This window comes from Rosa chinensis, chromosome 7 (assembly GCF_002994745.2).
Source record: "Rosa chinensis cultivar Old Blush chromosome 7, RchiOBHm-V2, whole genome shotgun sequence".
NCBI lineage: Eukaryota > Viridiplantae > Streptophyta > Magnoliopsida > Rosales > Rosaceae > Rosa > Rosa chinensis.
Window position 1 is genome coordinate 55,005,370 of NC_037094.1, and position 25,197 is coordinate 55,030,566.

Below are 25,197 nucleotides of genomic sequence, written 5' to 3' on the forward strand. Positions count from 1 at the left end.
CGTAAAATACAAAGAGGAAAAGGAGGAGGCAACATGAAAATCTGAAAATATAATTGAAGATTTTGATTGGAGTAATTCAAGGGAGATTTTTAAGGGCAAAGAGATATTCTTGGAAGATTTAAATGTGATTTTTGGCCGAAAATGGTGAAGCAAATCAGCATTTATTTATGGAATTTCGGCAATTACTTTCCCCAGGATATTTGTGGCCGAAATTGGTGAAGCAAATCAGAATTTATTTATGGAATTTCGGCAATTACTCTCTCCTAAGATATTCTTGGCCGAAATTAATGAAGAAAATCAGAAAATCCTTATATAATTTCGGCAAGGATATATATTAAAGGAATTTAGGGAATTAATTTGGAGAGTTTTGATTGGTTAGATGACACACCAAGGCTTACTTGGCATTCTACGATTGGTTGGACCACATCACAAGGCTTACTTGGCATCATACCATTGGTTGAAGTGATGTGGAAATTTCTGATTGCTTGGAGAACCCTAGCCGTGCCCCTATATATTCTCCCCTTTTCTCAACGTCAAGGTTCCTCTCCCCCATACAATTTACACTTTAGAAAAAAATCAGAAAATCTTCTTAGCATAGCCGTGAGTTTCTCCATCCTCTAGTCATCTCCACGAGTTCAAGCAAGGCCAAGGGAGAAGAAGCATAGCCGTGAGCATCCATCATCCATCTCCAACCTTGAAGCTTGCTTTCGAGATTCAAGAGACCACCACATCAATCATTCATCACCATCCCCATCTCACGGTGTAATCCGATTCTCCTTTGTAACCTTTGCTTTGAATTTCGTTGGTTATGAACTAGTTGACATATGTGTTTGAACAAATATTTATTTCTGGAATTTTTATGATTAATTGAGAATTTTCAGATTCATATTATTGTTCTTCGAGAGTTGCTTATGTGGGTTTGTTTAATTAAATTTGCGTTATAGATAACTTTTGTATTTTAATCTTATGTGGTTGCAAACACTTAGGGTTTCGATATAATTGGTGCTAGGTTTAAGAACATGAAATCGACTTTTCGTTTTGTGTAAACTTGAATCAAAGTAGTAAAGGTTTTGTACAAAGATCGAATTTAATTAACGAGGATTGCAATTAGGTGGACTTTTCCATACTAAGTTGTACACTTGAGTTGATAGCCTTTCTCTATGTGTAATGCGTTAAACATGACATGATTGACTAGCTTTCTAGGGTTTGATTGCATGTTTGATAGGATTAATCTAGGTGCTTTCGCTTAGGTTAATTAGCATTGAAAAGTAAAAAATGGGAATTCATTTGCTTTCGAATGTTTCACATGATCAACTCCTTTCTCATGACTTAGATGAACAATATTAGGGTTTGAATCAATTTTAATCATATGTTTCGATTTTGATCTTTGTTCTCTCATTCCATCTTTGTATTTTTATGTTTTTGCATTTTAATTGTTTTGTTAATTTAGTTTTATTTTCGAAAAACCAAAAACAAAATCCCCCCTTTTCGTAAATAATGTTTATATTTTGTTATATCTTTGTTAATATTATACTTTGTTTTAATTTTAATTGTTTAATTGTTTGATAATGACAGGTGTACCCTCAATCCCCGGAATAGAACGATCCCTATTTATTACGTACTACTAATGACATTTCAGGGTTAAATTATGCGCTTGCTAAAAGCCGCATCATTATCCCTGCTAACCGCGTCCAAAAGGTATTCAGCTTTGCCTATATTCTAGCAATATTGGTGTGCCACTATTGCGGAAGGGTTCGCCAACAGGCAGTAAAGAAGCATATCCCGCGTTCACATCCCATGGGCACTCAGCTTGGCCTATATTCTAACAATATCCAAGCCGGCTGATAATTATTAATTATCAGCCCACTACAGCTACCAAGACCATTAAGGGTTTTTGATTTGTTTCAAGGCCAACGACTTTGGCCTGATGAATCTGCACAGTAGCCTATATATAGAGGCTACAACGAAATTACAAAGACGGCCAATTCATCGACTAATCTCTACGATTGTCCAAGCCTCTCCGGAGCAAACAACCCTTCTCCTCTTACAGGTGACCACACTCCAGTCCCAGTCTCCACGGGAGCCAACTGTCAGTGCCATCGAACCCTCTGTCAACGTACATCTGTCCTAGTCTCCTGGGGAGCCGACGGTAGTGCCGCGACCACAACGGTTACAGAAACCAGCCAAGCAAGGGTAACGCCCTCGCAGCCCAGCCAAGCTAGAGTCATGCTTTAGCAAGATCTCAATACTTCCCGGTGATATTCGCTCTGCTCAATCTACAATATTGAGTATCGACTGTGTGAACAAGAAGAAACTTCAACAAAGTCCTCACCACGAGGCACAAAGAATAATCCCGCGACAAGGTTGGTGCTCTCCTCCTCTACAATCGCTCGACAGAAGTCAGGTCAAGGGACATCCCCGACGACCGCACCCTAAAGGTGTTGGCACGCCCAAGCAAGAAAAGAGACTGTTGACCAGTTACAACAAAAACTGAAACTGGAGCCGACACTACAGCAATTTTGGAATCAGATGACAACAAACATTTTAACTGTCGTTTGAAATAATTAGACGACAGTAAGAAATATTCTGTCGTCTAAGTTTTCTAATCCAACAACAGTTTTTTCTTGGCTCTTGTGCAAAAGCATTTCAGACAATGGTTGATTTTTTTGATGTTGTCTGAATGAGTCAATTCAGACAACAGTTATTACGTGATGTTGTCCAAGGTTCATTTATACAATGGTTGATAAAAGATGTTGTCTGATTGTTTTTAATTAGACAACAGTTATTATTTCTCTGTTGTGCAATTACCATTAATACAATGGTTGAAAAAGATGTCTTCTGATTGTATTGATTCACACAACAATTTTTTAGTTGTCTATTGTGCAACTCTCTTTCAGACAATATACTGAAATTGCTGTTGTCTGAGTTTTAGGGTTCAATAGATGCTTGGCGCCCTTCTTAATTGACTTGGCCAAATTTTCAATTTTTCACTTCCCGCCACCATTCGGCCAAAACCCGAGCTCGCGCTCTCTCTCAAAATCACTCTTCATCTCCCCGATCTCACCAGTCATCTATCTCTCCCACACTCCCTCTCAGCTTTCTCTCTCTTTCACTCAACAAAACTACCTCTCTGAAAACTCTTCTCTCACTCTCGTTCAAGCAAATATAAGAATCCGATTATGGTGACCAATATGGTGGTCGAGGATGCGAGCTTCGAGGATGATCAGCTGGCCGCGATGACCACCGACGACATTGTCAGGGCCACCCGTCTTCTGGACAACGAGATCCGAATTCTCAAGGCCCCTTCTCTCTCTCTAACTCTTTCTGTACTTGCGCTTCTACTAGTCTAGGGTTACAACTAGTGGGAGTTAGGGTTTCCTTAATTATTGATTCAGTTCGGAGAATTAGGGTGAAAAGCCCTCGAATTTGATTTTGTTCTGCCCTGGAATTTGTGGGTTTTTGTGAAATTTTGTTTTGTTATTTATTGGGTTGTAAAAGGATAAGCATGTAGTATTTTTTGTGAAGTAATTTTAGGATTCTTTGTGTGTATATTTGTCTGACTTTTTGCTGTGGGATTGAAGGAAGAATTGCAAAGAACAAACTTGGAGCCGGATTCATACAAGGAAAAGATAAAGGAGAATCAGGAAAAGATTAAGCTCAATAAGCAGTTGCCCTACTTGGTCGACAACATTGTTGAGGTATGCTCCTTTTTCTCTGTGGGATTTAGGTTTTTTAGTCTCGGTGTTTCTTGCTTTAAGCATAGTTATTGTGGTTTTGAATATCCGGGATGCAAATGGAAAAGTGTCCAATTTCCTTTGCTAGCCTAGCCTAATTTATGTGCCAGATATGCTGTTTAGCTTTTAAAGTATCAACTGCAGATTAGCTGATGAAAAATGATCAGTACCTTTTACTGTAATGCTAGCTGGTGATTAAAACCTTGCAATACTTACCATGTGTGATGTGTTCAGTCTTTATCACATTTTTCTTTTCACAAGATATGGCTTTAGAGTTTAGACTCATGAATAACAATTGGAATCGCATACAATTAGGCTAGGACAACAATACCGGATCTTTGAGGAGCCTTGAAGAACTCTGACAAGCTTCGATAAAGTTTTGTATAAAACTAGAAAATGAACTAAAATTAAATATGATTAAGAAATGCTTCAGATAGCTTATGAGTTTGGAACCCATTATCAAGCAGATTCTTCACTTTTCATTGTTTTCTACGGTAAGTGATGAAGAGTGTGTGTGATTTCTTGAGCTATATCGGTCTAGGCAATAATGAACATGAAGAGAAACAAATCTTAGGTTTTACACTCTTTGCCGATGTCTCTGTATATGTTGCTCTCTCAGTACTGCATATATACTTGGAGTAAAATACAAATAGTTTTTAACTGGACGGTAGGAAATGTACATTTTTACAATGTATTATTTTGACAATGGTGTCATGAGTCCCTCAGGTAAGAACTAAGTTTGAGATGTGCAATTTTACAGATTCTGTAACGTAACAAATGAGAAAAGGGACTCCGGCCAGTTCTTGTCTTTAACCCAACTATAAACAAATAATGTTTTGATGATAAGGCATACTTGAAGCAAGTTTGTTATGGGAGTTCGTCACAAACATTTAACTTAATTGTAGCACCTTTGTGCTGAGGTTTGAAAGGTTTCAAGATTGGAATGCACAATTCAAACTTGAAATAGTAAAGATATTCTTTGATCTTTATATAAGGCTACTGCAGAGATGCCCTTTTAAACTATTTGTGTCTGTGTTTACTAGCTCCGTCCCTGCTCCCAAGTCCCAAGGGCTAGCTGATGTTCTAGCTAGCTAGCTAGACATATAGTTTTGTACAATATTGAAGTTTGGGGCATAGTTGGAACCCCGGCCTGCCTCTTAGCAAAGAACTTCAAATTTGTTGAACTAATTGGATTGTCACAAGAGTGATGGCAGACTTGTACCAATTTAATTTTAAGCCGTTGAAAGACTTATATTAAACTATTATATAACTTGTTTGGGTCACCATACCCTGAGACCTTGTTAGATGACTTATAAGTATATGAATATGTAATTTCACTCATGACTCTCTTGTTGTAGATATAGACTATATGCAGACCTTTGAACTCTGAGCCCATTTTTTTAAGATGATGAGTTTGTTGTTATTCAAAAATTACCTGGTTCTGACTGATGAAGCTGAGGAAGATAGGGCAAACATGGATCTTGACTCACAAAGAAAGGGCAAGTGTGTTGTTTTGAAAACATCTACTCGTCAGGTAAAGGCGGCTGATTAATGTTTTGTTCATATTTTTGTACATTACTAGTAAAAGCAAAGAGTGCAGTTAGTCGTATTGTGGCTCTTGCATTATCCTTCATATTAAAACAGTCATTCATCAACATTTGGAAAACGAGTTCTTAATCTGTCTACATGAACTTCTTTAGAGTTTGTTGAATTCGGGGGTAACCTCTGCATGTAGCTGTCCCATGATTTTCTTCAAATTTGAGAGTTGATTTTGGACCCAATTCTTTTTTGTACCATATTAGACCCACTTGTTTAATTAGGATGTATTGGTTTTTATTGATTGCAGACAATCTTTCTGCCTGTTGTTGGGCTTGTTGACCTTGATAAAATAAAGCCTGGAGATCTTGTTGGTGTGAACAAAGATAGTTACCTGATCTTGGATACTCTGCCATCCGAGTATGATTCTTGAGTGAAGGCTATGGAGGTTGATGAGAAACCAACTGAAGATTACAATGATATTGGAGGGCTAGAGAAACAGGCGTGGGCTGCTGACTTGCTCACTGTTTGTATCCCCCCAAACATTTGGATTCCGTACCCTAATACCTTTTTTTTTTTGTGGCTGCAACATATTCAAGAACTAGTTGAGGCAATTGTTTTACCCATGACCCACAAGGAGCGTTTTCAAAAATTAGGGGTTTGCCCACCAAAGGGAGTTCTTTTGTATGGACCTCCTGGAACTGGTAAAACTTTAATGGCCCGGGCTTGTGCTGCACAAACGAATGCCACTTTTCTGAAACTTGCAGGCCCACAACTGGTTCAGGTATAGCATAATTTCTTATTGTTATTGTCATTATAACTTTTGTTTCATTGAATGCAAGATTCTGTATTGAGCAATTTTAGGTGCATTTGTAATGATTTTGAGGATGCTTTAATGCCTCTGTCATTGTTTCATTTTCTTCATTTTGGATTTGCATTTGCTCCTTTTATTTTGATCTTTTTGCTCTGTTTACACAAGGATCATCTGTTTCTTAAAGTTACAATGTCCTTGCATTGTGAAAAATTGAATTATTTGTTCGTGATGTTTCTTAGATTTAAATGTTTGTTCTACAGATTTCCTTTGCCTTATCAACTTGATGGCTTACAATGCTGGAATTGCTTAATCAACTTGATGGCTTTAGTAGCAATGACCGGATCAAGGTTTGTTTGTTTTCATATATTCACTTCTCTTGTAACTATGATTATTTGTTACACTGAAGGCATAAATGATTTGAGCTTCCCAGAGTAAACTATAGCTTAATAAACATATATGTAATATCCCTGTATGTGATGAATCAAAATTTTAAGAGCACTGTGAAGATTTTATGCACATTTGTGATCTCGCTTTTCATTTTCATATTGTCCAGTCTGGTATGGTGAACCAGTAAGCATTTTGACCTTTGGGTGACATTTTGGTTTCTCTTTAATATGATTCTTAACTCCTCTGACAGATTCAATTTGTTAATGGACGTGTACCACAATCTATATCAGAAATACGAGGGTATTTGGAGAATAATTTGTTACAAATAATTGAAATATGAGTTGCAATTCAGCTCTTAATACTTTCTGTTGTTTTATTGTCTAAGGTTGGTGTGCAAGGACATAACTGGGGTCTAGAGGATATTGCCATTCCAGCTAGCAATTTGGTCGATGATCCGCCTGTTGCTCCTACAAGCAAGTTGATCATGTTCATGGAGTAATACTTGTTACTTAGATAAAAAAATGTTTATAGGCAAGTTGGAATTCAAATTTCATCCAATTGTCTTGTTGATTTGAGTCATTCTTCCTTATCAAATTACTTTGCCCTCTTCAGTTGCAATGGTGGAACTTTTTCATGGATCTTTTTATATCCCTCAATTTCAGGTTACACGTATTAATATGCTTTGTTGTGTTAATATCCACTGATTTGCTATTGCTGTGTTATGCTTTGTTGTTGAACTAGAGCAGACGAATAATTTGCAGTGGACGCTCGCATCTATACCGTTAATTAAAGCCTTGCATTTGTACTATCTATCTGGGCTGCAGTGAATTATTCTTGTTGTAGATCGATCCTTCAGTTTGTGTTCTGTGGTGTTGAAAGTTGAAGAGAGATCGATTGATATGGGAATGAAGATGGGTGGTTTGGTAGAGAAGGGCAGAGAGATCTTTGGTTTGTTTCAGTACGTTAAGTTCCAGCTCTTTTCTATTTAGGATGCATTGGTTAAAACTCAAGTTAGAAAAGAGGTTCTGCAAATGTTTCTGACCCAGTTGAACTTTTACTAAAATTGTACAGTTCAGTTGGGAATTTGAAGTTATTATATTCTTACAAATTGCAGTAGACATCCTAGGGATCGTTTCAGAATTGGAATCTCCTAAAAATGATTTTTCTAGAATTACTTGTGATTTTTCAAAGTTGCAGGTCTGCTGCTGGAATTTCTGAACACAGCAACTTCTGGATCCTCTTTTGATCAAAGGCTCAAAGCATCTCTGGTTGTTATGCAATACTGCCAGCCTGCAACTGAAGGTATTTCCATTTTGAAGTCATTTTGCATATAATCTGAAAGTGAAGAATGACCTTAAGGGCCAACTTGTCTACTATCTCAAGAGCAATAAAGTCATTGGCAATAACTTCAGAGTTATGTGGGGAAAACATATGGCATATGGCTAACAGTATTGCACCTTCATATGGACCCGTGAGAATCTTAATTTCCAGTTTCCAGGTCATCAGTTGCATATATTTACTTCTAATTATGGATGTAGGTTATGGAGAGCACCTGTAGATTCACTTACTCCTACAATTGTAGACATGCTTAGTGAATAAGCTAAAGTAAATCAAAGAAGGTCCTGAGCCTTTGTTCTCTGTTAATTATATGCAACATCTCAGCAAGGAAAATTTCTATTCTAAGTCAACTTTAGGCTGTTGTTGATGCAACTTCTGCTGGCATACTCATTATCACCACAAAGTGTTCTTCAAGACTTGGTTGGTTTCAATTCACTAAGGCCCCGTTTGGAAATGGAATTTGGATTTGCATTTGAATTTCAAATCTTATGTATTTCAAATCTGGGTAATTGAAATCTCAAAATTTCAAATTCATCTGTTTGGGTAATTAATGAATCATGAGGATTTGAATTTAAGAATTCAAAACTAATGAAGCTATGTAGATGCTAATTTAATGAAGGAAGATTTTCTTTAGTATTTAATTTCTATGGAGGTAATTTTCATGCTCCATAATTCCAAACGCAATATAAATCTCAAGGTTTTCATTTCATATTTTCAAAAATAAAAAATAAAAAAAAATATTAATAATACATGTTTCATCTGTGTAATTCCATCTCATACCCTCAATTACAAATCCGACGTGTTTCATTTTATATTCTCAAAAAAATATATAATAACAATAATAATAATAAGCATTTCATCTCCATAATTCCATATCATGAAAATCCAAATTGTAATGCTCCACCCTCAATTCCTTGGTTGTCCTGAAAACAATCAACATAGAGAAACACGATTAGTCATGAAATTTTGAGTCCAACAAAACTGATGCAGCATCTTTCTTATAAAACAAGCATTATAATTGCATTGGACACTCACATTGTAACTAGCTAGAATACTCAAAACTTGTGGAGAAACATATGAGCAGATCCAATAGTTGAAACATGAGAGAAAGTGGGAACAAGCATACCTTCAGATTGCCATATGAGCATTTTTATCCACTCACTCTTTTCAGCATCATTAAGAGACTTCAGTAGAGAAAATTCTTCGGGATTACCACTCATCAATATGCGTACAGCTTTGAAAACTTGCAATTTGCTGAGATTTGCTACTTTAGAAACCACTTCATGTACATCCTCTCCTTTGAGTTGTGTGGAGACTTGAGCTGCCATAAATTCCTTCAAGGTGTTGGCCACATCTCCAATTGCTTGTGCTAGTGGATCCTTTTTCTTTTTCTTATTTGGAGGATGTGAATCACAAGTTGAAGTTGCTGCATGTGTTGAGGCATATGAATTGGGAGTCACATGACTTTCATTTTCTTCTGCTTCAAATTCCATAGTTTCTTCAGCATCTCCAACATCTTCTGCTCCTTCACCAGTAGCTCTATCCCTCCCACATAGGATAGCGATATCATCCCAGTTTTTTATTGACTTGTTTTGATATCCTTTAGCATTAGGATGTGACTGCAAAAATATGACAATGAATCATGCTAAAGAAACATATACAACAAACAATTTATTCAATGTTTCAATCATACCTCAACATAAGCATTCCAAATTTCCAGGTTTTCAGCAGTGATTGGAACCATCTTTTTCTCTTCATCCCAAACAAGCCCACTTTGACTTCTGATGTCTGTGATAATAGCATAGTGTCTCTTCCAAGCCTTGAGTCTATTCTTGACATTAAGTTTTGTGAGACCAAGTTGCCATGTAGCATTCAACTTATCCACTACTGCTTGATAAGCTTGCGGTTTCCAGTCTCCATCAGTCTTGTGTCCTGCAATTATGATAATACATTAAATCTAATCTATGTTCTCTGTAACTAATATTAGAAGTTAAGGATGCTTTGATGAGGGTTTAAGAGAAATGGAAGACATTCATATAGTTTTACTTTTATATATGGTTGCAGGGGGCTTTAAGAGTTTGACTTGTATTCTATATGAAGCTAATTAAGCACCCATTAAGCTATTAATCCTCTGACCTGCATGTTCCCAAAAATAAAACTAAATGCAGTGCTCTTTTGCACATCCAGACAAGTACTCTTTTGAAACTGGAATGAAGACTTGGTTGAAAATAGTTTCAAAACCATCTTACAACAGTCACATCCTAGAGAACATAATGGAAGTGATAACTTGGTTCATCATTTATAGTATAATGGAAGTGATAAATTGTACTAATCCTCTGACCTATGTGTTCCCAAAAATCAATTATACTATAATTGATAAACCATCTCACACAGGTACACTAGCAGTTAATCTAATTGATGTGGAAAATGAAGACGCAGCTCATCAACTCATGGATAAACCTTCCCAACATTAATAATGCCACCAATTCTTCCCACAATCCCAAATCAAACGGTAGAAATAAAAGATAAAATGAGCAAACAGACCACAAAAATACAGAAAGACAAAATTATAGTATAATGGAAGTGATAAATTGTACCTGCGTTCATTTGATCATAAAGTACTTTAGCGAGTACATCATCCATTTCTTTGTTCCAAGAGAGATATGCCCTAGATGTACCTGTTCCTTTGACCTTGCCCTTTATGTTGAAATTGGACACAGGTACAAGACTCTGAGATTTTTCCATGCCCTTACTCTTCATACCTGGATATAGAAAATCACATAAAAATTGAAACAATGTACAAATAGCATGATTGATAGTTAACGCATGATAGATAGTCTAATAACATGTGCAAAAATGATAGTCTAATAACATGAGCATGTGCAAAAATGATGCCACAACTTCTTTAATTGTAACATTTCTTGTAACCACCAATCCCCCTCTATCCCGTAAGAGTGCACAAAACTTCTCAAATGCAGCAGGTTTCATGCGTAACTGTTCAAAACAAGTAGACTCATGTTCTAAGACTCTCATCCAAAGCATGCTTCTATATGTCTTTTCATCAACTTCACTTCTTGAAGGTTGTTTTCTCATAAACCTTTTGCGTCGCCTTTGAGCACCCATGACCAACATCAGAAATCCAATAACCAATACAACAATATGCATTAATTTTTTCTTACGTAACTTATCCCTATTCATTTCATGGTTACTTTGAACCATCAGGCTTCTCACATCATTATTCATAATGCTACAAACAAACAAAAAAATATCAATAATATATGAACACTTAAAATATGTATTAGAACATGTACCCTAAAAGATAGAACTGATCTAATAGAAAACTGAAAAAAAACAAACTCAAGTCTCTTCTATATATAACCTTTTCCTGATCATAACTTATTCTTTAATGGAGATTGATTGCAATTGTACCTATCTGGGGACTTTCTATATTGTTTGTATGAAGTTATATCTGTATCAAAATTGTTAGGAATGTAACACAAATTAGCATGGCCTTATGTATATGAAGAAACCCACTGGTGGGTTGGGTCATTAGTTGGTACCATCAAGTTTAGTACAGTTTGTATTTGTGTTTCTTTTACAAATCATACTAAGTAGGGGAACGAGTATTGTTATGAAGTTTGCAGGAAGAGCTAGAGAATGGTTGGGTCAATTACAATGGTAGTGGGCAAAAGCCCAAAAGTTTTGAGTTGATAGAAATAGAAACAAGTATCTGTATGTGTATTGTTAAAAAATTCAATCTCAGTTTCCAGAGCTTTGACCGAAAATAGAATAGGCCAGAGACGAAGAGACAAAATAAGAAAACAAAACCCAATACATGGAGAGAAAAAAAATGCCCGAATGATGAATGATGAATGCAGGTGCTACAGAGACATTGAAGGACAATATGATGGAGCAAAGATGATCCATATTATCCACAGTATGCTACACAAACACCGATTTTACATATCATACAAAATCAAGCTGCATATAGTTTAGCCCAAACTTCACTAGCACTATGAACGATCAAATTTAGAGATGAGTAATCAAATTAAGAGAAGAAAGAGAGACCACCTTCACCAAATCTCAAATGAACTCTAGCCCAGCCTTTGCGATTTGTAGAGAGCACGAGTGGAGAGAGAGCGAGATCCGCTTGCTTTGAAATCGAGCTGTGGTGTTTCGGAAGCAAGAGAGGATGAGATTTCAAATAACTACCGTACCCTAGTTATTTAGAATCTGCAGATTTTGTTTAATGAAATCAATGGGCTGATTTCATCGAATCCATATCCTTAATGAAAAATTTGTGCCAAACGGGCTTATTTGTATTTGGGCCTCCGAAATCCAAATCCTGAAGTCCAAATCACTATATCCAAACAGGCCCTTAAAGTTTACAATGGAGTTGATCTTGGTCGGTAAATAATGGAGAGAATTAGAATCAACTCTTGTGAATGATATTGGACGAGAGTGTGTGCCTTTGGTGACTGATATTAGGTGAAATGGTTAAACGCAATTTCGGGTATTGATTTTAGTGACTTTGTTAAGTATCCATAGTGGTTCAAGTGAATTACTATGTGATATGGAGTTTGATTCGATTTCTGAATCTTGAAATGATTGGGATTGAATTGTGGTAAGTTTTGTGGAAGCAATTGATAGATGGAATGGTCGAGATTTTATAAGCATTGTAAGAGTAACTCTAAAGATGTGGGTTTTTCTCAGCTAACTCAGGAAGTGTTTAGCTTTATTAATCCCTAATTCTAACGACGAATTTGTTTGTGTTTGGTTTGACTCAGAGGATGCTAGCTAGACCTCTGTGCGACTTATTTGATTTTTAGATTTTGAGTGATTGTTTTTATTACATCATTCTAGAAGTTGTGTGTAGCAGAGTTGGCTAAGGTTTTGAAAAGAGTATTGGGTGACCAAGGTTCGATCCTTGGTGTCGTTGCTGGTTAAACAAAAAGGAAAAGACTACATGCACGCAATCTTATTGATTTAGTAGATTACAAAAAAGAAAAGAAAAGAGGACTATGCTATACTAAGCCAAATCAGCGGCTCCGGATGGGTTGAGGCTAAGCTCAAGAGAAACATGAGAGCCACTGTTGTAACCGCCCGAACCACTGGAATAGTAACCATCTGCGCTACCTTCCTCTGAAGTAGTCTTCGGGTTACCAAGGACGTCCTCACTGTGCACGGGGAATAGAGGAAGAGTTTCAACCTCCTGGTGATCTCCTCCTCATTGTTCCATGAAAGTTTGTCCTCTTGTTGTGCCGAATGAGGTAGTACTGGTATTAGTGTGGAAGGGTGAGGAGGAATATGGGTCAACACTATAGCCGACAGATGACCCAAAATTTAGATCAATAGATCCATCAGCACCAGTAGAACCAGTGGAACCAAAGTTTAGATCAATGGACCCACCTTCATCAGTAGAACTTGTGGATCCAAAATTGAGATCGAGAGATCCACCAACCCGAACATCCCGAATTGGCCTCATCATCTGCTTCTCTCGAGCTTTGAGGTTCTGGAACCAAAAGAAAACGTTCTTGTCCTCGATCTGCCCAAACTGTTTCAGATGAAGGCAGATCTCTTGAATCTGCTCTGGAGTTGGGTACCTAAACCCCTTGTCATAGTAAAGCCCCTTGAGGATTCTCAGTTGAGCCGGTGTGGGAGCCCACCGGATAGTAGTCGGCCTGATAGGCATGTTGGCACTACTCCCGGCTGCTTGGTTGCTTCCTCCCTCCTCGGTTGGTTGATGTGGTTGTAGTTCCATTTGTTGCTGGGTTTGCAGCTCCATTAGTTGCAGAGTTCGTGGTTCCATGGTGATGGGTTTAGAGGAAATGAAAATCGAAGAATAAAGTTGTTGAGTGTTTGAGGGAGATTGTTGTTGGAAGGATTGAAGTTGATGAAGTGGTGCTGGAGATCTGAAATTCTCAGATGAAGGAAGAGAATTGAATCTTTTAGATGGAAGAAAAGATCAGTGAGAGAAGGATTGAAGATTGGTGAAAGAATGGTTGAAGATCTAAGAGTGAAGGACTGGAGATTTGAGAGAGAAAGGCTAAAGCTCGGAAGAATTTTCTTTTCTTTGGAGTGAACAGTCACTTCCTCAGAATGCACCTATTTATAGAAAAAAGTGAGCAAATCTCCACCGTTGGATGAACGATCTCAGAGATTCAATCTATGCGTTGGATTAAAGTCGTCCTAAAACCCGGAAAAGTTGTTGGCGCGTGGAGAGCGCGTGTGGGGACAGGGCGAATCTCGAGGCGCTGTGGCAGACAGCTTTAGCTAAAAGTGATTCTGATTTCCGTAAATCACGGAAGGGATAAGCCGTGGCAGGTGGGCTGTACTTGGGCTTGTCTCGGATCAAGGCCCTCACTGTAGTTGTGGGTGGAGGCCCGATGGGCTGAAATTCTGAATAGTTTTGGGTGAAATTCATGGGCCGGATTTCTGCAACAGTTCTGGGTATTTTGGGCCGGATTGTTGAAACAGCTTGGTTTAAATAAAAGGAGTTGTATGGATAACAACGAGAGCAGCTTACGCACGAGTGGTTGAAGGCTGAGTCCTTGTACTAGAGGTCCGAGGTTCGAACCTCGCCTCTCGTGTATTTTTATTGTGTTTGTATAAGACATAATAAGTATAACATTTGTACATATTTTAATACGGACAGCTTGTGCTCCAGTGGTTAGGAGCAGAGTTTTCGCACCACAGGTTAGGGTTTCGAACCTTGCCTCCCCTTTTATTTATTTATGTCGCTTATGACATAATAAATATAACACATGAGCTTATATTATTGTAAGCAGCTCTTGCTTCAGTGGTTGGGAGCAAAACCTTCGTGTTCAAGGTCGGGAGTTCGAACCTTACCCTTACATTTATTTTTTGGAACTTGTATATGCTCAGTATACGGACGTATTTTTATACGTAGAACCGTAGCTTTGTAGATTTCTACGGTTTGGTATCTGTAGATTTCTACAGTTTTGATAAAGTTAGAGATAGTATAGTCAAGCGTGGTAGCTGAAGTAGAAATTATGGTGATCAAGTTTGGTGTTTGGTTAGTATTCTGTATAAATTACAGAAAACTTTAATCGGGAGAAATCGACCTACGCTTAAATTTCGGGACGAAATTTCTTTAAGGAGGGTAGATTGTAATACCCCGAAAATTCAATTTAATTTCCGATGACATTTTGGAAATGATTTCGTGGTCATGGGAGAAAGTACGAAGCTTGGAGGAGTGGTGAAATTAGTTCGAACGACTTTATTTCGAAAACGTACGTTAGTTAGGGGCTCGTGAAAGTTGACTTTTTATGCTTTTGGAATTTGTAAAAACTTCCTTCATGAAAGTTGTAGAGCTCGTCGTTACAATCTCGTGCATATGTGGAACGCAATATTCGGAGTTCGTATGAATAAGTTATGAATATTTGAAAATTGGGAATTTTCTATAAATATGAAATTTTCGGATTTTTTTTCATTAAGGACGAAAATTTTCCTTTATTGCTGAACAGTCCCCACCCCTCTCTCTCTCTCGCTCGGAACCCTCTCCACCCTCGCCACCGCCTCGGACCCGACACTTTCGAGCTCGCAGCCTCACGCCAAGCCTCGAACCTGTGTCTCCTTGCCCCGCCGCCGCCTACAGAGTTGGATCAAAGCAGCTCCAGCCGTGCGAAACCCGACCCGGCCGGATTTCCAGTTTTCCGGCGTCCCCTCGGCCGATCCTTACAATTTTCGTGATCTCCTCCTCATGTTGATCATCCTCATGTAAGTCTTTCATCACGATTTTGTGTATAGAACGCTAGATCATGGTTTGACATTTTCAACGTCCCTGATTTGATCTAGGATCTGATCAGACGCACGGTATTAATCCGACTTCCAAGCTTGATCTAGGACGATCTAGGCCGAACCAGACTTAGCTCCACGTATGAAAGTTCATCAACCCTTCATTTTGAAGAAGTTTGTAGTTGACGACTTTTGCATCGGAGGTGGTTGACCGCCGTCTGACCGCCGCTTGTGGCGGCGCGTCCGACCTTATTTTGAGTTTATATTATCTGGAATATGATCAACGCATCCATACGAGCGTTTTGATATATTACAAGGTTATTTTAGAAAAAGTTGATAAATAGTGGATTTACGTTTTGACGTTACTATTTAACGTTTTTACGTTTTTCCTTCGGATTGCGATCTGCGAAGATCTGACCATCGGTTTTACTTCAAATTTGGATATGTTGATCGTATGACTGTCCCGATGACTTTGTGTGGTCACAGGCGCAGATCCGACCGTTGGATCTTCGTATAATTGTGAATTAGTGATTCGGAATGCGATTCGTGAGAATCCGACCGTCGGATTTCCATAAAATTTTGTGGACATGTTTGTAAGGACGATTCAGGAAGATTCGACCGTTGGATCTTCGTGATAATTTTGGAGGATGATCCTAAGGGCGATCTGTGAGGATCCGACCGTTGGATCGTCGTATAATTTCGATCCGACCGTTGGATCATCGTATAATTTATAATCCGACCGTTGGATTGTAGTATTTGTGTGGTTTATGAATGATTGGCTAAGTTAAGATCATTATTGGATTAGGTGATCGATGGATTGATTTGGCGGGCGATTCGTGAAAATGTTGGTTGTGCTGTTAAGAAGACGCAGCTGGATTAAAGGTGAGTAAACCTCACATGGTTCATATTAAGAACCAAAATTACTTTACTTATGTCGTAATGGATTGAAAATGTTTTACGGAAGTGAATATTTGTTTTAAAATACATGGGCTTGATCTTCTACGGTCCATAGGTAAGTAAAATGTGTTTAAACTATAAAAGTGAATTTCTCGGTTTTCACTATGTGTGGTTTATAGTTGGTATTAGTGGTCATTCCTGAGCGGATGATTACGTGTATATATATATATATATATATATATATATTTACGTGGAATATATATATTGGTTGACGTGTGATTGGTGTGATGATATGATTGAGAATGGATTGGTGATTTTGGAGTTGTATTTTGAGTACATATTTACACAATAATAGTACGTGTCATGGAATTATTGATCATATTGTGTGAAAGAATATATTTGTACTCGATTTTGGATTTAGGGTCGATGTAGTGACCAGTATGGGGGGGAATCGAATGCTCTAATCCTCAGTGGATGACGGGATACGATTGTTTGAGTGTATCGGATGCTCTAATCCTCAGTGGATGACGGGCTACGATTGATTGAGTATATCGGATGCTCTAATCCTCAATGGATGACGGGATACGATTGCTCAATATATATATCGGATGCTCTAACCTAGGCCAGGTGACGGGCTACGATACAGTTAGAGCTCTAATCTGTCAGTCACCGTATTTGCATAAATACGCTTTCAGGGTTTTGGGAAGATAGATGTGAGTTTAGACCTCGTATTAATCATTGGTGATTTAGAGTTGGTGATATTAGTGACTGATTTTGGGGATTGTGGATTGCTTCGTGGATGTTGTGATTGTTGGTTGTTTTTCTTGATTTTGGTGATCGATTATTGAGATTGTGGTTTTCTCAGTGGATGTTGAAATTGTTGGGTGTTTACTTGAGTTAAAAGATTTGTGATTAATAAAATCAACAGTTCTTTCTGTTTACTCATGAGCTGTCAAAAGCTTACCGGGGTTGGTGTTGTTGCAATCCCGGTACACTATTCAAACGGTGTAGCGGGTAATCCTACAGGGCAGGAAAATCAGGAAGGTGATCAAGCTATGTGGAGTAGCTGCTAGTGATACTCTGATTTTCTGTTGTGAGTTTTGTTAGGCTCAATTGGAGCTTTACCAATTTACTATGTACAAGTGAGTTGTATTAATTAAATTGAGGAGTTGGTTATGTAATATTGAGCGGTGTGAGGTGTGTGTTTATGAAAAAAATTCAGGACGTTTATTCTATTAAGTTGTATAATTCATGCTTCGGATTTGAATTTATTTATTCAAAATCCGGGGCGTGACAAGGAGATGGAGGCTCTACAAAAGTATCTTTCTAAGGAATTTGAGATGAAGGACCTTGGGCAATTGAAGTACTTCCTTGGAATTGAAGTTGCAAGGTCTAAGAAGGGGATTTCTTTGTCCCAACGTAAGTATGTACTTGACTTATTAGCTGAGACCGGAATGCTTGACTGCAACCCTATTGAGACACCGATAGAGATGAATCATAATCTCGCCATCTATCCGGATCAAGTTCCAACAGATAAAGGAAGGTACCAACGTCTAGTAGGGAGACTTATTTACCTTTCTCATACTAGGCCTGATATTGCTTACGCTGTGAGTGTGGTAAGTCAATTTATGCATTGTCCCAGTGAAGAGCATATGGATGCAGTGTATCGTATTTTGAGATATCTTAAAATGGCACCTGGAAGAGGTTTGTTGTTTGGAAAAAAGGATGAGTTGGAGGTTGTGGGGTACACAGATGCAGACTGGGCTGGTGATAAGACAGACAGGCGGTCCACATCTGGGTATTTTACATTTGTTGGAGGAAACCTTGTGACGTGGCGCAGCAAGAAACAAAAGGTTGTTGCTAGGTCAAGTGCTGAAGCTGAGTTTCGAGGTATGGCACATGGAGTTTGTGAGATGTTGTGGATTCGTAATGTGCTGAAAGATTTGGGTTTTAAGCTCAAGAAGCCTATGGTTTTGCATTGTGATAGTAAGTCTGCTATTGAAATCACTCATAATCCTGTTCAACATGATCGGACTAAGCATGTGGAAGTAGATCGGCATTTCATTAAGGAAAACCTGGATAGGAAGATCGTCAGTTTCCCCTTTGTGTATACAGAAGATCAATTAGCAGATGTTCTTACGAAAGGAGTGTCAAGGAAAGTGTTTGACAACTCAATTGACAAGTTGGGCATGATTGACATCTATGCACCAACTTGAGGGGGAGTGTAGAATATTCTGTAAATATTTACTTTCCTTGTACATATAGATTTCATCTCTCTGTATAATTATAGGAGATCGTTTCCTATTAGGATTACTCTTGTATCACTCAATTCTTAGGGATGAATGATTATCGTAGCATTCCAAAACACATTGAAGTCTTATTTTCTACTATCTGTTCTGGCCAAGCTCAGTGTTTTACCCATAAAATTTCAATCTCAGTAAATAAGCTTTTATCTCTAGGTACTTGATATCTTTTAGCTGAGAAGAACTTGTTTAAAGTAATAGGCTTTATTCATCAATACCCAAAAACAGAATGTAGGAAGGCTCCAATCTGGTTTTCAAAAGAAATCTGAAATTCTTAAGATTAGTTTATTGGTTCAAAATTACTTTATCATATGAGTATGAGGTTTTAGTTTCAGAATTGGTGCCATGTTCTTTTTCGAATCTCTCTGTTCATGGATATTACAAACTCGATCTCAACAATTTGAGGAAATGGTCCTGTACGTTTTCCGGCATTTTCTATCCAAATGTGTTGTAGAATGGATAGCTTCATTAGCCCCAAATAGAAAATAAGAGGATCTTTATGATTAATTTGTGACCCTTGCTTGGGTTGTTTAAGCAACAAGCTGCAAATCAAGATGGACGAAAATGCCAAGTGTGTACCGCTCAACTGTTAATTCTTCTGAAAATAACAGCCATCTAAGCTTCAATCCCGCCACCAAATAATGTTGACTTATTCACTTAGTATCTCAATATGGTGAACGCTAGCTAGTAGTCGTCCAATAATAGCTCATAAAGCCAGAGATGGTCCATAACTGCATGTTATTAGTTTTTCATCTGCTTAATTTTGATATGTCTTCACTTTTTCAGGCAGATTCTTCTACGTCCAAGGCAATGTGATGAAAATCTTGTGGAGCAGTTATCAATGCACTTGGCTGTTGCAGATGCTTCAGGATTGCCAGCTGGGTGGAGTAGACTTGCCCACTTTAGCTTTACCTTGGTTAATCAACTTGACGGCAAGAAGTCCATAACAAAATCTACAAAGGGTATTTCTTTACTACTGTTCTATAGAAAGAACACACTGTATGTACAGGATATTACACACAGTGTGTATTTCTTGTTTGTATTATTAGCATTATCTCTTGACCTTGATTGAATTCGTATTTCATTTACACATTTCTGTAGTAACTTACAAATTTGAGTTGATTTGTTCGTCATTGTTTCTTTGTACCTGCTGATCCATCTTGTGTTCTTGATTGTTTTTGTTTTTGTTCATAGGCACTGTACTGTTCAATGAATATCAGAGTGAGTTGGGCTTCAAGCCGTTCGTGCCTGCTAGTGAGCTTTATGACTGGACTGCTGGTTATCTTGTGAGCAACAAGTGTATTATAAAAGCAAAGGTTGCAAGCCCAATTGTTAAAATTGAAGACCCCGGAACTGAGAATACCTCAAAGAAAGAATCCAACAGGAAGGAGCCTTCAAATGTGAATTCTGGGCAAGCTCAAGTTTTTTCAGCATTTCCTAAGACTCAGGTGGCTGCCTTACACGATACTCCAACTTCTGAACCATTTTGCACCAAGGTTACAACCCCAACCGATATTGTTGAAGACCTGGGAACTGGGACTTCCTCAGAGAAAAAATCCAACAGGGAGGAACCTTCAAATGTGAATTCAGCTCAAGTCTTTTCAGCCGCACCTAAGACAATCTCTTCTGAACAGGTGGCTGACTTACAAGATACAACAGCTTCTGAACCATTTTGCATTAAGGCTACTAATGATGGCAAGGCTGGCCCTTCTGTAGTTGAGAAACTTGGTGGAGTCTTCACCAGTCACCACCCCATCGCTTATAGAATTCAGGGGTTTAGGGCTCATAGATAAACATTTTGTTCCACTGCTTGAGGAAGTCTGTTCATGGCACCCTTCATTGATTGAATGCCAGAAGAACAGATCTCGTACATTTAGTGAATGTGCATTCAAATCTTTGGGTAAGCTACTGCATATTCTAAAGACTACCAAGGTCAAGGATATGACTGGGGATAAGTTTGCAGATATTCAAAAGTTGTGGGAAGAGCTTGATGTCTTCGGATTTGACTTGGCTTGGTTGAAGCCTTGTGTTCAATCTGTTTTGGGCAGGAAGAAATTTATCGAAATGTCAGGAAAAGTTACAAGACTGAGGGAGCATGTGGATGAGTTGGAGGTTGAATTAAAGAGACAGAGGACTGCACTAATTTCTGCTGAGGTGGATCTTGAGATGAAAAGAAGAGACTTGGCAGAGACCGACGAGTTAGATTTAAACTCTGAGCTGGGTTATGGAAGGAAATAGCCTCAATAGGCATGTCTGCTCATTAACATTTACATTGTGTTTAAGTACTTATGGTAGGAGTTAGGCAAGTTGGATCAGTGAAGTATTTAAATACTTGCCTTCTATCTTTGTTCTTTCAATGTTAAGAATGTAACAGTATACAATTCCTCCTCTGGAGCACTATTAAGTAGATGAACTCATTATTCTTTGGATCTGGCTCCTCTAAAGTGAGGAGTGTGAATTTACTTCAATTTCATAAAATCTCGACTCCTTAATCTATTGACACATCACTCTTCCACAATTTACGATTTTTCCATATAAACCACAATTTACTCCTTAGTCTACTTTGATTCCTAGAATGCAGTAACTAGTCCATAGCATGCTTCATATTTTGTTTGGTCCAAAACCCTCCCTTAAACCCTTCACCACCAAAATCACCAAAGCCTTCTTCTCCACTACACCAACCTCCACACCAACATTACTTCTAAAACGATGCAACTCCCTACTCCAAGTCAACCTCGTCCACCAACACATCCTCGTCCGCGGCGTCTCCCACTCCCTCACCGACCTCATCGCTGCCTACGTAGCCTGCAACGCTCCTTCACAAGCCTTGTCTGTCCTCGAACGCCTCGCCCCGCCGTGCCCCGCCACCGTCTACTGGTGGAACGTGCTTATCCGGAGCGCCGTGCGTTCTGGGTTTCTTGAAGACGTGCTCTGTCTCTACCGGAGAATGCAGAGACTTGGGTGGAAGCCTGACCATTATACTTACCCTTTTGTCTTCAAAGCCTGCGGCGAGCTTGGCTCGTTCCGGCGAGGCGCCTCGGTCCATGGGGCTGTGTGTGCGGCTGGGTTTGAGTCGAATGTGTTTGTTTGCAATGCGGTGGTGGCAATGTACGGCAGGTGTGGGGCTTTGGGAGATGCACGGAAGGTGTTCGACGAAATGCTTGAGAGAGGGATTGGGGATGTTGTGTCGTGGAATTCGATTACAGCGGTTTATGCTCAGAGTGGGGATTCAAAGAATGCGGTTGGAATGTTTGGTTTGATGACAGGTGATTTTCGTGTGCAGCCGGATGCTGTTAGCTTGGTTAATGTTCTTCCTTCATGCGCTTCGCTTGGGGAACCGAAGTGGGGGATGCAGATTCACGGTTATGCTGTTAAGAGTGGGTTGGCTGAGGATGTGTTTGTGGGGAATGCCGTTATTGATATGTATGCTAAGTGTGGGATGATGGATGAGGCAAACAATGTGTTTGATAGGATGAAGGATAAGGATGTGGTTTCGTGGAATGCTGTGGTAACTGGGTATTCTCAGGTTGGTAGATTTGAGAATGTTATTGGTTTATTTGAAAAGATGAGGGAGGCGAAGATTGAATTGAATGTTGTCACTTGGAGTGCTGTGATTGCAGGGTATGCACAGAGGGGACATGGTTACCAAGCACTGGATGTGTTTCGGCAAATGATGGCTTGTGGCTCTGAGCCGAATGTTGTGACACTTGTGTCTCTTCTTTCAGGTTGTGCCTCTGCAGGAGCACTAAATCATGGCAGAGAAACTCACGGTTATGCAATAAAATGGATGCTGAACTTGGAAGGTAATGACCCTGGCAATGATATTATGGTAATTAATGGTTTGATTGACATGTATACTAAATGCAAGAGTGCCAAAGTTGCTCGAACGATTTTTGATTCTCTATCACCGGACACAAAAAATGTGGTGACTTGGACGGTGATGATTGGCGGGTATGCCCAGCATGGTGAAGCAAATGAGGCACTTGAACTTTTCTACCAGATGCTAAGACAGAATTTTCCCTTAAAGCCAAATGGTTTTACTATATCTTGTGCCCTGATGGCCTGTGCTCGTCTGGGTGCATTGAGGTCTGGTAAACAAATTCATGCTTATGTACTACGCAATCAGTATGATTCTATGAAGCTGTTTGTGGCCAATTGCCTTATTGATATGTATTCCAAATCTGGAGACGTTGATGCTGCTAGAGTTGTGTTTGATAACCTGGAGCATCGGAATGAAGTTTCTTGGACTTCACTAATGACAGGTTATGGAATGCATGGTCGTGGTGAAGAAGCTCTACAAATTTTTGATGAGATGCAGAGACTGGGCCTGGTGCCTGATGCTGTAACATTTCTTGTTGTTCTCTATGCTTGCAGCCATTCTGGAATGATTGATGAGGGAATGAGATACTTCAATGGCATGAGCAAGAACTCTGGGGTTGTTCCTGGGCCAGAGCACTATGCTTGCATGGCTGACCTCTTGGGGCGTGCTGGTCGCTTGGATGACGCTATGAACCTGATCAAAAGCATGCCTATGGAACCGACCCCAATTGTATGGGTGGCCTTACTCAGTGCTTGCAGGATCCATGGCAATGTTGAACTTGGGGAATATGCTGCAGATCGGTTAACAGAGTTGGACTCAGAGAATGATGGTTCCTATACATTGCTTTCAAACATATATGCCAATGCCAAGCGTTGGAAAGATGTTTCCAGGATTAGATTGTTAATGAAACATACAGGCATCAAGAAGAGGCCGGGTTGTAGTTGGGTGCAAGGAAAGAAAGGCACAACAACCTTCTTTGTGGGTGATAGGACTCATCCACAGTCTGAAAAAATATATGAGATCCTTGCAGATTTGATAAAGCGCATCAAAGGCATGGGGTACGTTCCTGAGACAAGCTTTGCCCTTCATGATGTTGATGATGAGGAGAAAGGAGATCTTCTCTTTGAACACAGTGAGAAGTTAGCTCTGGCCTATGCAATCCTAACCACCCCACCAGGTGCGCCCATCCGGATTACCAAGAACTTGCGTGTTTGTGGTGATTGCCACACTGCAATGAAGTACATATCCATGATTATTGCGCATGAAATCATACTGAGAGATTCAAGTCGTTTCCATCATTTCGAGAAAGGATCCTGCTCATGCCGAGGCTATTGGTGATAGAAATTATGCTAGTTGTGTGCTCATCTTTCCTTCGTATCATATCCTATCTGCATGAGATTGTAAGATTACTGGATGATGGTGAAGACGGCCATTATTTATAATAGCGATGAAAACATCATTGTCTCACAATCATTGGTCCACGATTTGCAAGTTTCAAAAATTCCTTCCTCGATCAATGAGTCATGCCTAATAGTAAAAGAAAAGAATTGGCCTGAGGAGTCGTTCTGTTCTTTCAAAGAATGGACGCCAGTCCTGCTAGATGTCATTGCACCTTTCTAATCAGCGTGCCATCATTCAACACTCATACATCCATATTGGCAGTATGAATAGTGATGCAAGAGAGAATGGAATTGACAGAAAAATACTTGTTTTTGAGGTAATTATATACGATACCAATTTTTTCTCATCATAGATGCATACTGCATGTGGTCTATCATGCAGTATTCCTTCTTGATGCTAGTTGCTGGGAAAGAAAAAAAAGCATGTTTTGTTGAAGTCCAGGTGGAGAGAAGAGAGTGATTGTTATGCACAATCTAATGAGCTTTTAGTGTCCATGAATTAATCAGGAAAGAAATGTAGGATGGTGTAGAGGAGGCAAAGAAGAACGCCCTTTCTTTTTTGTCTTCCATTTATTTTGCAATGGGGGCGTATGAACATAATATTACTTCCTCTTGCTCTTACTTCCATTACATTTTCCTACATACTCGAGAGCAGAACTTATTGTTACTGGGATTTTGGATGCATAGATCTAAATCATTAACGTTGTTGTTTGGTCCCTTCCTGGCATAGCAAAGGCATCCAAAGACATGAAGGTGATCAAAGGTGGGTGGACGGTTGTTGAGAAACTTCCTGCCACCACTTGAGTAGGTAATCTATTAATTAGATAAACTGCAGTCAAAACACGTTCAGCACAGAAAATAAAAGGAAATTTAACAAACGTTGCATCTCACATTAACGGTGCATTAGAAAAAAAATCCAAGTTCATCAAGTATCATCGATAATAATGTAAGAAAGTAACGGGCACCTGAATGAGCCAGTTTTAAAAGTTCTTTAGAAGAAATAGAACTTAAAGGGAAAGACAATCTTGTTTGTTTGGCTGAGGGACAAATGTTACAATCATCATCTAGAAAAGAAATAGAAAGGACTGATTTAGTAACTAAATTGAGTTGAATGACGAAGGGAAGTAAAAACACCCAATTAACAGGTTTTTCACAAATGAGTCATGTTAGGTACTGTTTCACTGTTTGATTCAAGCTTTCTGTTTGTCTA

General features: G+C 39.0%; 2 protein-coding genes and 1 pseudogene across 3 annotated transcripts; 2 read left to right on the forward strand and 1 right to left on the reverse strand.

The window, feature by feature from the left end:
• Positions 1-3,179: 3,179 nt before the first annotated feature.
• LOC112180563 lies at positions 3,180-6,970 on the forward strand (annotated as a pseudogene).
• Positions 6,971-8,579: 1,609 nt separating this feature from the next.
• LOC112179429 lies at positions 8,580-10,562 on the reverse strand. 2 transcript variants are annotated; one of them, XM_024317836.2, is made up of 4 exons: positions 10,407-10,562; positions 9,503-9,741; positions 8,936-9,428; positions 8,580-8,732 (listed from the first exon to the last, which is right to left on the reverse strand). In XM_024317836.2, the coding sequence occupies exons 1-4, from the start codon at positions 10,552-10,554 to the stop codon at positions 8,716-8,718; spliced, it is 897 nt and encodes a 298-aa protein (XP_024173604.2). In that variant the 5' UTR covers positions 10,555-10,562; the 3' UTR covers positions 8,580-8,715. The 2 variants fall into 2 exon arrangements, with proteins under 2 accessions (XP_024173604.2, XP_040368176.1); XM_040512242.1 differs by lacking the exon at positions 8,580-8,732 and having other exon boundaries at positions 8,840-9,428.
• An 8,328-nt stretch (positions 10,563-18,890) lies between these two features.
• Positions 18,891-24,582, forward strand: LOC112175151 (pentatricopeptide repeat-containing protein At5g16860). The gene is made up of 2 exons (XM_024312814.2): positions 18,891-19,729; positions 19,962-24,582. The coding sequence occupies exon 2, from the start codon at positions 21,364-21,366 to the stop codon at positions 23,923-23,925; it is 2,562 nt and encodes an 853-aa protein (XP_024168582.2). The 5' UTR covers positions 18,891-19,729; positions 19,962-21,363; the 3' UTR covers positions 23,926-24,582.
• The last annotated feature ends 615 nt before the right edge of the window (positions 24,583-25,197 follow it).

Excerpts from the sequence above, each read along its gene's own strand:
- LOC112179429 (XM_040512242.1), bottom strand. The coding sequence starts at position 10,554 with ATGGAAAAATCTCAGAGTCTTGTACCTGTGTCCAATTTCAACATAAAG. Across the intron at positions 9,742-10,406 it reads TTATGATCAAATGAACGCAG|GACACAAGACTGATGGAGAC; the intron begins GTACAATTTATC and ends TCATAATTGCAG. Across the intron at positions 9,429-9,502 it reads TTTGGAATGCTTATGTTGAG|TCACATCCTAATGCTAAAGG; the intron begins GTATGATTGAAA and ends ATATTTTTGCAG.
- LOC112175151 (XM_024312814.2), top strand. The coding sequence starts at position 21,364 with ATGCTTCATATTTTGTTTGGTCCAAAACCCTCCCTTAAACCCTTCACC.